The sequence below is a fragment of the Neovison vison genome, chromosome 3 (assembly GCF_020171115.1).
Source record: "Neovison vison isolate M4711 chromosome 3, ASM_NN_V1, whole genome shotgun sequence".
Classification (NCBI taxonomy): Eukaryota; Metazoa; Chordata; class Mammalia; order Carnivora; family Mustelidae; genus Neogale; species Neogale vison.
The window spans coordinates 12,608,142-12,620,025 of record NC_058093.1 but is presented as its reverse complement, the minus strand read 5'-3'; the positions used below and the strand labels follow the sequence as shown (position 1 = coordinate 12,620,025).

The 11,884-nt window shown below is 44.5% G+C and overlaps 1 protein-coding gene across 1 annotated transcript in view; it reads right to left on the bottom strand.

Annotated features, from left to right (window-relative positions):
* Nucleotides 1-1,080: 1,080 nt before the first annotated feature.
* Nucleotides 1,081-11,884, bottom strand: part of AOX1 (aldehyde oxidase 1) — an 83,282-nt gene continuing 72,478 nt past the window's right edge. The window contains exons 29-35 of the mRNA XM_044244345.1: nt 11,588-11,662; nt 9,879-9,931; nt 8,550-8,664; nt 5,552-5,617; nt 3,650-3,838; nt 2,717-2,884; nt 1,081-1,771 (exon numbers count right to left, since the gene is read on the bottom strand). Coding sequence (XP_044100280.1) covers nt 1,721-1,771; nt 2,717-2,884; nt 3,650-3,838; nt 5,552-5,617; nt 8,550-8,664; nt 9,879-9,931; nt 11,588-11,662 — 717 coding nt within the window. The 3' untranslated portion in view covers nt 1,081-1,720. The remainder of the gene's footprint in view (nt 1,772-2,716; nt 2,885-3,649; nt 3,839-5,551; nt 5,618-8,549; nt 8,665-9,878; nt 9,932-11,587; nt 11,663-11,884) is intronic.

Genomic DNA, 11,884 nt, shown 5'->3' with positions numbered 1-11,884 from the left:
TGACAGGGAGAAGGTGCCATCCGTTAGTCTCTAGTATTTAATACTTCAGTGTAAATATTTTTTTCTGCCATGAATGCAAATGGAATTTTTCAGGGATTTTTGTCCTGCTGCTCAGCTCTCTTCGAGTTATTGTCACTGAAGGCCACTGGGATTAATTTCTTAAGATTGTCACAACTTCTTAATCTTTCCCACATTTTCTGTTTCTCTCCACATATGCTTTTTAAAAAATATTGAGATGAAATACATGCTTTTAATGTGTGTAACTCAATGGTTTTTAGTATTTTCACAGCTTGTACAACCATCACTACTCTCTAATTCCAGAACATTTTCATCACCCCAAAGAAGAAACCTTCTGTATCCATTAGCAATCACCTCCCTACCCCTGGAAACTACTAATTGACTTTCTGTTCCCATGAATTTGCCTATTCTCGAAGTTTCATGTAGAGGGAATAAATAATACAATATGTAGCCTTTGGAGTCTGGCTGTTCAACCATGTTGTAGAATATGTCGGTATTTCATTCTTTTGTATGGCTGAATAATAGTCCTTTGTACGGATGTACCACCTATTGTGTAACACATTTTGTTATCAGTTGATGCAGTTGGGTTGTTTCCACTTTTGGTTGTTAAGAGTAATGCTATGAACATTTGTGTACAAGTCTGTGTGTGTACATATGTTTTCAATTCTCTTGGATATATACTTAGGAGTAGTCATTTGATAATTCCATGCTTAACTTTTTGAGGAACTGCCAATTTATTTTTCCAGTGTCTGTACCATTTCCATTCTTCCTGGCAATGGATAAAGGTTCCAATTTCTTCACATCCTTACCAACACTTAGTATTATCTGTCATTTTGATTATAGCCATGCTATTGGGAATAAAATGTTTTCCGTTGTGTTTTCATTAGCATTTCCTTAATGACTATTGACTTCAGGCATCTTTTTATGTGCTTACTGGCTATTTATATATCTTCTTTAGGGAAATATCTGTACAATTCCTTTGTCCATTTTTAAATTGTGTTATTTATCTTTTTATTGCTGAGTTGTGAGACTTTTTAAAATATATTCTGTATAATAAAAATATATTCTGCATAATACATTTTTATTAAATATATGATTTGCAAATATTTTCTACCATTCTGTGGTTTGTCTTTAAATTTCTTGTAGAATCCTTTGAAACAGAAAGTTTTTAGCTTTGATGAAGTCTAATTTATCCATTTTTTTCCTTTAGTTCCACAGATGCTTGGATATAGTGCCTAGATCCATTTGGACAATAAAAGGAGGCTGATAGCAGATGGGGACATGTGAGAAAATGACAACTTTACAGTTCACACTACTAATAAAATTATTTAGAAAATTGCCTTTCACTAGACAGTGTAATTTCTGTTGGTGGATACAAGCCAAATATGAATCACATACAAATCATCATCTTCTATTCCATTCAGCTGGATGGATTTAAGAAACAGAGTAATGGAGAATATCATTCTAGAGGAAACCAGTTAGTATTTGTGCTACTTAAAATATGATTTCTAAATTGCTTAAGCATATCTATCAAAATCCAAATGGAACATTTAAAATCAGCCTCATATAAAAGCAGTACTCTGTGAAATGATTTCTAAACTGTGAGCATTTATCTTTCTGACCTAGCATCTTCAAGCATAAAGACTGGAGACATTGCTGTGTTGGAAGAGGCGTCCCATTTTCCTGGAAGTTCGTATTGGATTCATAGGGGCACATTCCAAGGAATATAGGATCCAGGTTTGTCTCTTGGGATCTGGAATAAAAGAATAAACGTGGATGTTTGCAATTTGGAAAACCTTTGTGACGGTGAAAAATAGCATAAAGCAAAACAGGATGAAAACCACCCAGAGGGTGACCAGGACAAGGCAAGGTCTCAGAGCGACAGCATGGGAAGCGTGGGAAACTCTGGGACAGGACCGCGAGTCAGGGCGAGGCAGCTACAAGAGTTGTCAGTTCACCCTTGAAGAGGGACAAATGGGAAGAGGAATTAGTCTCTGTGTTCCTCCGTAGTGGAGAGATGACTCACGGGGCTTAGGACAAGCTGTAAGAGGGACCACACAGAGCCAGCACTGAGAGGAGGAAGAGGAGGGAGCTCTCCCCTCAATGTAAGGACGACCTTGCATATAGTCAGGGGGTCACTGTCAACAGCATGACTTTCGTCCACAGCTAAAATCTCATCACTGGAAGTGACCGAGGAGAGCGGAGATGTTTGCTCTGCAGGGGTGTTCATGCAGGACGAATTCTACTCTTGGGCCTAGGCCGGAAAGGGCTCTTCCCACTCTACAGCTGAAATCGGGAATTACACGCACTTTCTCAAGTATCTGGTCGGCTAGAGTGGGACAGACTGATGGCGTGGCCCATATTCTTGGCCTGGGTGTCTCAGGTTCAGGGAAGAATTCCCGAGCTCCCGTTCCTGACCGATATGTCCTGGGAAGGGAACAGAACTAAGGAGGAACATGAAGCTGACGGAAGAGCAATCAACCTCTGTTTGTAAGTCGAGTGGAGCTGAGCCCCGCCGAAGGGAGGGCAGGACCAGGCTGAGGAAAACCTGCCTTCTCAGGGTCTGTGGGCTCTTCTCAGGCCCAAGTGCCCTCAGGATTCCTGCCACCTTCTCTTCCACGGAAAGTCACCATGGTGGGTTAATAAAACTTGACTCAAAGGACAGGGGGGAAAAAAGAATTTTCTGAGCAGATCATACCATTTTTGTGAACTTATCTTCACAGGCCATTCGAATCTTCTCTGGGGTCAGTGGACTATTGAGCTTTAATGGTCCAGACAGGCCTCTCTCCCATCGCGCTGCGTTCACCGCGTCATGAATGGCAAAAAACACTGAACAGCCCAGGAATAGCCCAGACTCTCCTAGACCCTTGAAGGGAAAAAAGTCAGCGAGATTATGACTCTCTTTTTGTATCTGTATGTGTGTATATATATATATATACACACACACACACATACACACACACACATATATATAGGTAAACATGTGTAGAGATGCCTATATGAAATATTATTTTAGAGAGTGTGTGCACGTGTGTGAGGGGGGAGGGGTGGAGAGAGAATTCTCAAGCCGTCTCTCCACTGAGGGCAGAGCCCAGTGGGGGACTCAATCCCACAACCCAGGAGATCATGACCTAAGTCAGAACCAAGTATTGGACTCCCATCCAAGTACTAACCAGGCCCGACCCTGAGAGCCAAGGATCCGGATACCTAACCTACTGAGCCACCCATGTGCCCTTATGAAATATCTGTAAAAACATATGTAACGTTTTTCTTTTTAAAAAGTAATTTAATATTTTAATCTAGTATTCTCATTCTCAGGATTCCTGCCTAAGGAAATGATACCAAAGGGAGAAATGAGATACAGGTACGAGGTGATTTCTACACAACGAAAAATCAGATACAATCTGATGGTAACAGGAGTCATGTTAGGCTCCAAAATTTGAAGTATTTAAAAAGAATTGCAACATTGTTAAATCAATTTATAATTAAAATGTTCAACAGGGCCTTTTCTTCTAGAAGTCTAAACCACCCAAACCCCAAACCACCAAGAGATGAGGGCACCTCCCCTGGCCGCCTGCACAGGTACCACAAACTCACGTAAACTTGAACTTGTTTGCCAAGCACAGCTTACCTTTGAGGAATACAGGGTATTTGAGCTTTCAGACGGGGGCAAGAAAGAAATGTGCAGCTCCGTGGGGATGTCGCAGACGGCAGGGATTTTATATTGGTTTGGACCACGAGTGTGCAGGACACCCTGAGGAGAATACTGTAGCTCCTCTATTGTATAAAGCCCCACGCCTTGAATAAACGCGCCTTCAATCTGGCAGGGAAGGAAAAGAATTTCCATTTATGAGAAAAAACAATCAACCAGAGCAATTCAACTTCGTGCTGTTTATTCGAGTTTTTAAAATCCAGTGTAAGAGGGTTTTCGGCATGTCCTGGAAGATGTCTCTGAAGGTTTACTTAGAAGTTTACCTCAAAATATATCTAAGCATCTTATTCAGTGTGAAGTTCGAAGTCAAAGAACTTGACTTTGAATCTCAGTCTGGCAGTGAAAGTACTACCCTGGAGGAGGCCTCAAACAGCCTGTGCCCAGAGGCCCTCCTTTTTTCTGTCCGTGAGCCAGAAAGAACCTTCTTGACTGATCTGTCTGTAGCCCTCAGCACGCCGACAGGGCTCTGAGAGTCCCCTCATCTCATCTCATCCTCACTCATGAGTGGGTCTGGCTTCTCATTTCCGGACTCTGTTTCCTCTCTTGTTACGTGAACCACATGCGCCCAAAGCTTCATAGAGCTTTAGGATGGTCTCATCTTAGATGTCAGCATGTGGGCAAAACTGGCTCCCCACACGTCTGACTTCTGGGTCTCCTCTGGGTCTACTTCCTTGCTGTGGCCCTATTCTTTCCACCTCACCCACTGCCCTTCTTGTGTCTATTAGTGGGGAGAACCTTCTCCAATGCCATGTTATATGAATCTTCCTAAAAGCCTAGACTACACCCCAGGCCACGTCACCTCCACCCACTAAGGCAGGCGCCTGTCTTTGGGGCACCTCCTCCAAGTGGGCCCCCTTCCCGTCCCTGCCCATAGCTGCCCCTTCCACTCCACTGAGCCAGGCCACGCAGGCACTTGCCACCATTGTCAGCCCCTCCCCTGCCCCCCTGAACACAAAGGTGGCTGGATTTCCTGTCTTTTCTTAGGTCCTCCACTCTTCTACCACCCAGAATGCCTTTTCCTGTTCATTCCTTGATGACCTCATCCTGAAGCCCACTTTGATCTCTCCAACCCACACGTTCTTCCCACTCTCCAGGGACACGAGTCATGATGGGAGAGATTATGTTCTGAACTGCGGGTAGTAAGCTGAGTTGCCCACAGGTAGGAGAAACGTAAAGAAAGTGAGTCAAGCTTCCAGGTGAGTCCTGAGTCCGAGAATCCCAGAGTGTGTGCTTCTCTTAAAAAGGCAGCCATGACTTTTCCTCATGGAAATGCAGCGCCCGTGCTGGGAAATTTTCTGTTTCCAAGAAACACGAGCTGCTCGAATACTTACGTAAGGCAGCTGGTGATTCTTAATTTTGTCAATTATTTCAAATTTAAATAAAAGATGACGGTGGGCCAAGCAGGCTACCTGTTATAAATAGCGAGTGCCGTAACTATTTGATGTCATCCCAACAGGACTTTAAACTCCTCAAAGGGGGAGTCCATTGTAGGCCCAAGACGTCACGCTCGGCCTCCAGTCTCCTCTGACTCAGGGGTACAGGGCGCATTCTGACCCCGCCAGGCTTGCTTCTTCTGCCTCCCTCAATCTCCTCAGTCACAGACCCCTTGTCTCTTCTAAAACTACTCACAACATCTTTGTTTCCTTCCCTTTTTTTAAACAAAAAGAGATTGGAGTTTTGCGGCCGGCCTGGATAGACGGGTTCTGACCACAGGGGCAGAAAGCTAAGAGGACGAACAAGCTGGATGGGATGTTTTCCCCACAGACCCCCACGGCAGTTCTGGCTTTCACCAAGGGGTTGACGCGAAGCAGGTACACATACCTGGCCTATGTCGAGGGCTGGATTTATGCTGTAGCCGATATCCATGACAATGTCAGTTCTGATGTTCTGGTAATAAAAAAGAGCAAAATTGTTTATTTCAATGAACACAGCGTAGGAGAGAAGCCTGAGACACAGTTCCTGCCAGGATGCCATTGGCATAGAACATTTTTGGGGGCCACAATATATTTCAGGAGAAAGAATCAACAAAGATTTTATTGGGTCACAAAGGCTAGCATGTATAACTTTCAAAGTTACACACGTACTCAAGAGGCTTAAGCACGGATTTTTTTGTTTTTTTGTTTGTTTGTTTGTTTGTTTTCCTTCAGGAACAACAGGAGAGAAAAGTATTGATTTGACTGTTTGGGCTGAGTGACGTAAGTGACTGAGCTCAATCCTGCACAGCAGACATAATCCGCGACACAGAAAATGTTTACAGCCCTCACGATCCTTGTTGAAAACCCCTATGGCTACCTCACAACACCCAGAGCCCGGCTGGCTGGGCGACACGGATGCATCAGCCAACAAAGTCTCCACTGTGACCTGCTGTTGGAGATGTTTCATTCTGAGAGCAGAGGAAAGATAGATCTAAAGCACAACCTGGGGACCAGAAGCTCCTGAGGAGCTACGAATGAGGGCTACAGCAGGCCCGGCCGGGTTCCTGGGAACCTCTCTGCTCTCCAGCAAGTCTGTACCTTCTTTTACGGGACGTCGTGACCTCTGTCATGACCAACAGGTGCTACTTCCAACTATTAATGGGACAACGGTAACCCAAGAGTTCTCTTATTTGATTTGGGACTTTCATCTAACATTTTTCTGAAGAAAATCAGAAAGGGACCCAGAATGTTTCATTATAATAAACGAAAACACCTCTGTTCTTTAAGGACATGATGAGATGTGACGTTCTCTGTGACGGCACTTGGCAAGGCTGGCCTGCTGGCAGCCCCGTGGCCTCCCTTCCTGGCGAGGGGAGGTGCTCTCAAGTCTCAGCGTTAGCGAAGGCCTTGCTTCCAGAGCCATGAACTTCCCGTTTGTCACTGTGTTCTGTTAGGGCTGAAGAACCGGGTCGTAGGTTGTGGTAGCCGGCCTCCAGGATGGCCTGTGACGACTCCCACATGCCGGGTTCACTTCCTGACGGATTCCCCTCCCGCACTCTGCCAAGGTTAGTTTGCGGCCGACAGGGTATGTGGAAGTGCTGGTACCTCACCCCGAGCTGGGGCAGAAAGGGCTGCGGCTGCTGTCTGGTGTTCTCACGGGCTCATACTCTCCTGTTCCTTTGCATTAGTCCCTTTGGGTTTGGGGGAGCAGCTTGTGTGCCCTGAGGATGCCGAGACGTCCCATAGAGAGGTCCTTGCCATAAGGAATGGAAACTTCTGACCAAGAGCCAGTGAGGAACTGAGGCCTCCTGCCGACAAGCAGGTGATGGGACTTGGAATCAGATATTCCAGCCGCCATTGAGCTTTGGGATGACTGTGGCCCTCCTTAACAACATGATGGCAACCTTGTGGAAAATCCTGAGCCTGAACCACCCAGAGAAGCCACTCCCGGATTTCTGGCCCTCAGAATGCTGTCGGTCAAAAAATATTTGTTATTTTCAGCTGCCAAATTTAAGGGAAATTTGTTACACAGCAATAGAGAAGTAATATAGAGATGTAGGTTCAAAGTGAGGGAAATTTTGTAGGAATGAGAACAGTTCTAACAATACAAGGAGAATGACTGAGAAATAGGCCTCCACGGAGGGCCCCTGCTCTCATGTTGCATTAGAGCCCTTCACCTAGGGGTATACCCAGCCTGAGCCACAGATCTAGCGTTTTTGAATGCACCTGGTAAAAAGACTAGTATATCTCTTAAGATTGTTCAACCAAGTTATAAGAACACACCTTAGAATTTCATACTGAAGCTAATTATTACCTTATTCTCAGCTCTTAACAAGGCCAAGTCATATACAGATAAAGAAAACCCAAGTGATTAAGATTTCACCACATTTTTCTTTGAGGGAGAAGGTGATGTAGAAATCGGTTAGCATAAGAGAACTTTCTAGTGACCTAAAAGAGGACAGCTACTCTAGCATGAAAACCATGCTTAGAATGATCACTGTTTTATCTCAGTCCAAGGTTCCCCAAAAGTGATCTGGTCCGAGTTCGATTCTAGACAAACCAGATCCTTTACCTGGCAGGTTCAATAAAGGTGTATACAGTTTCAAAGATCTGGTTGATGCTAGTTTTAAAAACATAGACGCTGGAGACCTACTAAATGAAAAGTTACATCTCACCATAATCCAAGATAATAGTCACAAAGTATGTTTGGAAATATCAAGACCTAGATCTTGCTTCTGGGTAAATTTTGGGACAGATTATCACGTGACAGTTGTGAGGGTATCACAGCCCCACTGAATGTATTAATGATCATTTATTATTATAAACAGTGGCCAGTAAGTAGCTTCATTGACCCACAAGGACCCAGCTACAAGAGGAGAAACTCTCCTTGAAACACAAGTGTGTATGTCTCTGTGTGTGTATGTGTGTGTGTGTGTGTGTGAGAGAGAGCGAGAGCGAGAGAGAGAGAGAGAGAGAGAGAGAAACTGTGTGCATATCTCCTCACTGCATCCCTTAAAAGCATAAGGATGCCCTTAAACTGTCTAAAAAGCAGGATCCAGCTAGATAAAAGATATCAAAAGCTGGCCACTAACGTCCCCAGGACAGCCCTTGGTGCTTGTTAGCAGGTTATGGGTGCTCATGAAATCCTTCCAAAATGTCATATGTTGGCATTTCCCATGAGAGGTCAGGACTGCTGGTTAGACCCACAGTCTACATCAAAGCTTTCTTTAAGCTGTGTTTCCTCCTTGAAGTGGTTTCTTTCCTGATTCCATCTAAAAGAGCCAGGAAAAGAAAACCATCCTTAGCCAGATGCACGGTGCTTCCATGGTGCCCCGACAGGGGTCATGCGTACAGTTTAGGTCTATCTGATGTACAACCCGAAGACCTTCCCCACTGGTACTGACCTTATGAGCACCCGTCAGGCAGTCTATTTCCACCTCGGAACAGGCAGCTCCGTAAACAAAATAGTGGAAAGGATGGCCTTCGCCTGTCTCCCAGTTCATGTCGGACTCATAGCCCCTGCAGGAAAGAGAATTCGTGGGGAGCGCTGTTAAGTGACTCAGCACCCTAACTACAGACCCCGGTGGTTAAACAGACCGACAGGAGGCTGGATTCAGTTTGCTCATAGAGCAAACCGGAGGGACACACTTTTGCAATGATGTATCAGCATGGAACACATGCAATAAATCTGCTCAATAAATATATACTTCTTTCTCATTGAACTTTTTTGTCTGATAAGAACATTCAATTGCTCTTCACCAATGAATGACTCTTTGTACCCAGAAGTCAGGTGCTCACTCTTTGGTTCCCCAACCTATTGCTTTTCGTTTATGCTGAATCAGATTTAGGGAATTTCACCTGCATTTTGGACCAAACAGTATTTCGAAGGCACATATTTGCCTGTCTGTCTTTCCAGCTCCAGGATTCAGCTTTCTGTTTGCAGGAGCAGGTGCCTGGCTTTCATTCTTTGCTACTTCTCTGGTCTCCATGCCTGCTCCGCTCTGACTCTTCCTTAAGGCCACCAGCTGGGTGTCATGGTAGAGGAGGAGCGCAGGCCAGCAGCTGCGGGCACTTTCTCCCCTTCTCCCCTCCGCTTTTCCCAGCCTGCAGGTGGCCGTTAAAAGTGCTTCTGATACTTATTCCTGGTAACCAGCCAGTGCCCCGGGACTCATAGGAGAACTAGCAACACGACAAAATCAGACAAGACTTTCTGTATCGACGTGTTTCCTGATGGCTTTCATTTTCCAGAAAAGTAAACTGATAATTATTTTCCAAATGAGCTGAGCGACAATGGTTTGGCGTCTTGACAGCATGTGCTTATTGTCACGTTCCTTCTTTTTTGCCAAGCTAGAAGGTGTGAAATGGTATTTACCTTATTATGGATTTAATTTGCATTTCCCTATCTTTGCCTCTTAACTTCAGGATATGTGAAGTTTTCAACGAAAAACTGGCCACTGCAGTGGGTTCCAAGCACTAACCTCAGAGAACCCTCCAGTACCACTCAGAAGGACTCGAATCATCTGTTCCGCCGTATTTTATTTTATGTGACTATTTTTCCCAACAGAACCCTCTCTGGGCATTTGGATGAATTAGCAGCTAAATGTTGTGCATAACAGTGGTTTAATAGAATGTTACCAAAATCAATTTTTTTTTTCAAAAAATTTTTGTTTCAAATCTCTTCTTCAAGTGACAGCTGTTAATATTCATTGCATGTGACTAAAAGGACTCTTTACCTGAAGTATCCAGTAGCTGAAAGGCTAATGCTTTCATCAAAAGCAGCTTGTGCCTAGGAAACAAGAGGAAAGACGATGCAATGATGATGTTTAAAGAAAGACTCACTTGAGGCTTCAGTCTTGGTTCCACTATAGGGGAAGGGCAGCTATCAGTACTAATAACCAGGGAGAGGCAAGATTCCTGTTTCCCTTTCAGCATTCTCCGACTTCACAAGCACTCATGGTCGCTGCCGGGAGTAACCGCGCGTGTCCAGTGCCTGGGATCGTCTCCCGTGACAGCCAAGGTAGGTTACCCCCATAGTCTGGGCTAGTGCGGCTAACAGGTGTTCTGCTGATGAAGAACCTCACTGGGTCTTCTGGAAAGACAGCCTATCCACAGGGGATGTACCAGGAAACAATGGGTGGTTGGGGGGTTAATTTTAATACCAGACATTCATTGGTCTTAGAAAAGTGGCCTAGGGGCACCTGGGTGGCTCAGTTGGTTAAGCGACTGCCTTCAGCTCAGATCATGATCCTGAGTCCCAGGATCAAATCCCACATTGGGCTCCCAGCTCCATGGGGAGTCTGCTTCTCCCTCTGACCTTCTCTCCTCTCGTGCTCTTTCTCTCTCTCAAATAAATAAATAAAATCTTAAAAATAAAAAAAAAAGAAAAGAAAAGAAAAGAAAGAGAAAAGTGGCCTAATTTTGGTAAAGTGTACCACTGACATCCAAAGTTCTCCTGACTCTTCAGGGCACACAGCTGACTAATATACAGAAAAGTGGGGGTTAGGTCCAAGTCCCCAAGTCTGAGAAAGAAAAAGGTGAGAAGTGCAGCCATTAGAGAGGAAGGTGTGCTAATGGCAGCATCTCCCATGGAGGGCTGGCTGTTTGTCCCGTATCTCTCTTCAGCCAGGCTCTCTCTGCCTGTCTCTGGCTCAGGGAGCACAGGGCAGAGGACAGAAATAAAGATGCCCTAGAAGGATTGAGAGCCCCCGTAAGTAAGAATTATAGAATGAGTCCTAACTCTGTAGAAGAGCAGGAACCATTTCTAAGGGGGATTTCTAAGCTGTTTCCCCGGACCGATGCTTTTAATGTGACATCCCAGAGCAGTCGGCATGACAGATACGCTCAGCTTTGACTGACAGCCACTCCACACCATCTGGCACTTTATAACCTGTTACCTTAAAAGCCCGCTAGCCGACTTCAGAGTGTGCGTTTTCTCTTTCAACTAGGTTGAAAGTTCCTAGTACATCTAAGGAAGCCACTGAAATTTCCACTGCATTTAGTACCTACTACCGGTTGAATACATACCAAGTGGCTTGGTTTCCTATTTCTAAATGAATGCGTATATGATGTTTTACTTTTATAGAATGATTGTAGTGTTGTCTTTCCGTTTAGGAACGGTGGAACCAAACAAATAGATTTATAGCTATTATCTAGAAAATACCTGGGATCCATCAGAAGAAACATTAATTACTTCTGGCTTAAAAATAAGGGTTTTAGGTAGGAAAAACAGTCTTTTTCTCTAATGGAGGATTTTCCCAGATGCAAGAGTTGCTCCACCACATTATGATAACATTGCCATGTGCAGAGAGCCAAAAGACCTCTACTTATCATTACGGAACTATAGTACCCTTTCAAGTGCTATTTCAAGTGATATTTAATTCACACATTTCTCCTCTCTCCTTTTTTCCCCAACATAAAACACAAAAGTGACAGTGATTCTCACCCAATCCTTCCAAGTGCCTTGAGGATTCTTGCTGATGATGGGTTCAAGGCGTTTTAGTAGAGTCTGACAAGCATCCTAGGGATTATTTTTAAATCAAAATTATTATCATAACTTCAGACAAACACTAATTTCAAAACCATAAGACATGTGCCACTGCAGAGGTTTGTTTAGGAGGCCCACGGGACACAGAGGTGGAGACTGACCCTTTAAGAGGTGATGGGGAGGGTTTCCTGGGGGGTGGGGGTGGTCAGGGTTGAAGTGTGAGCCGGTCTTAAAAACAGACATTCTAGGATGGGG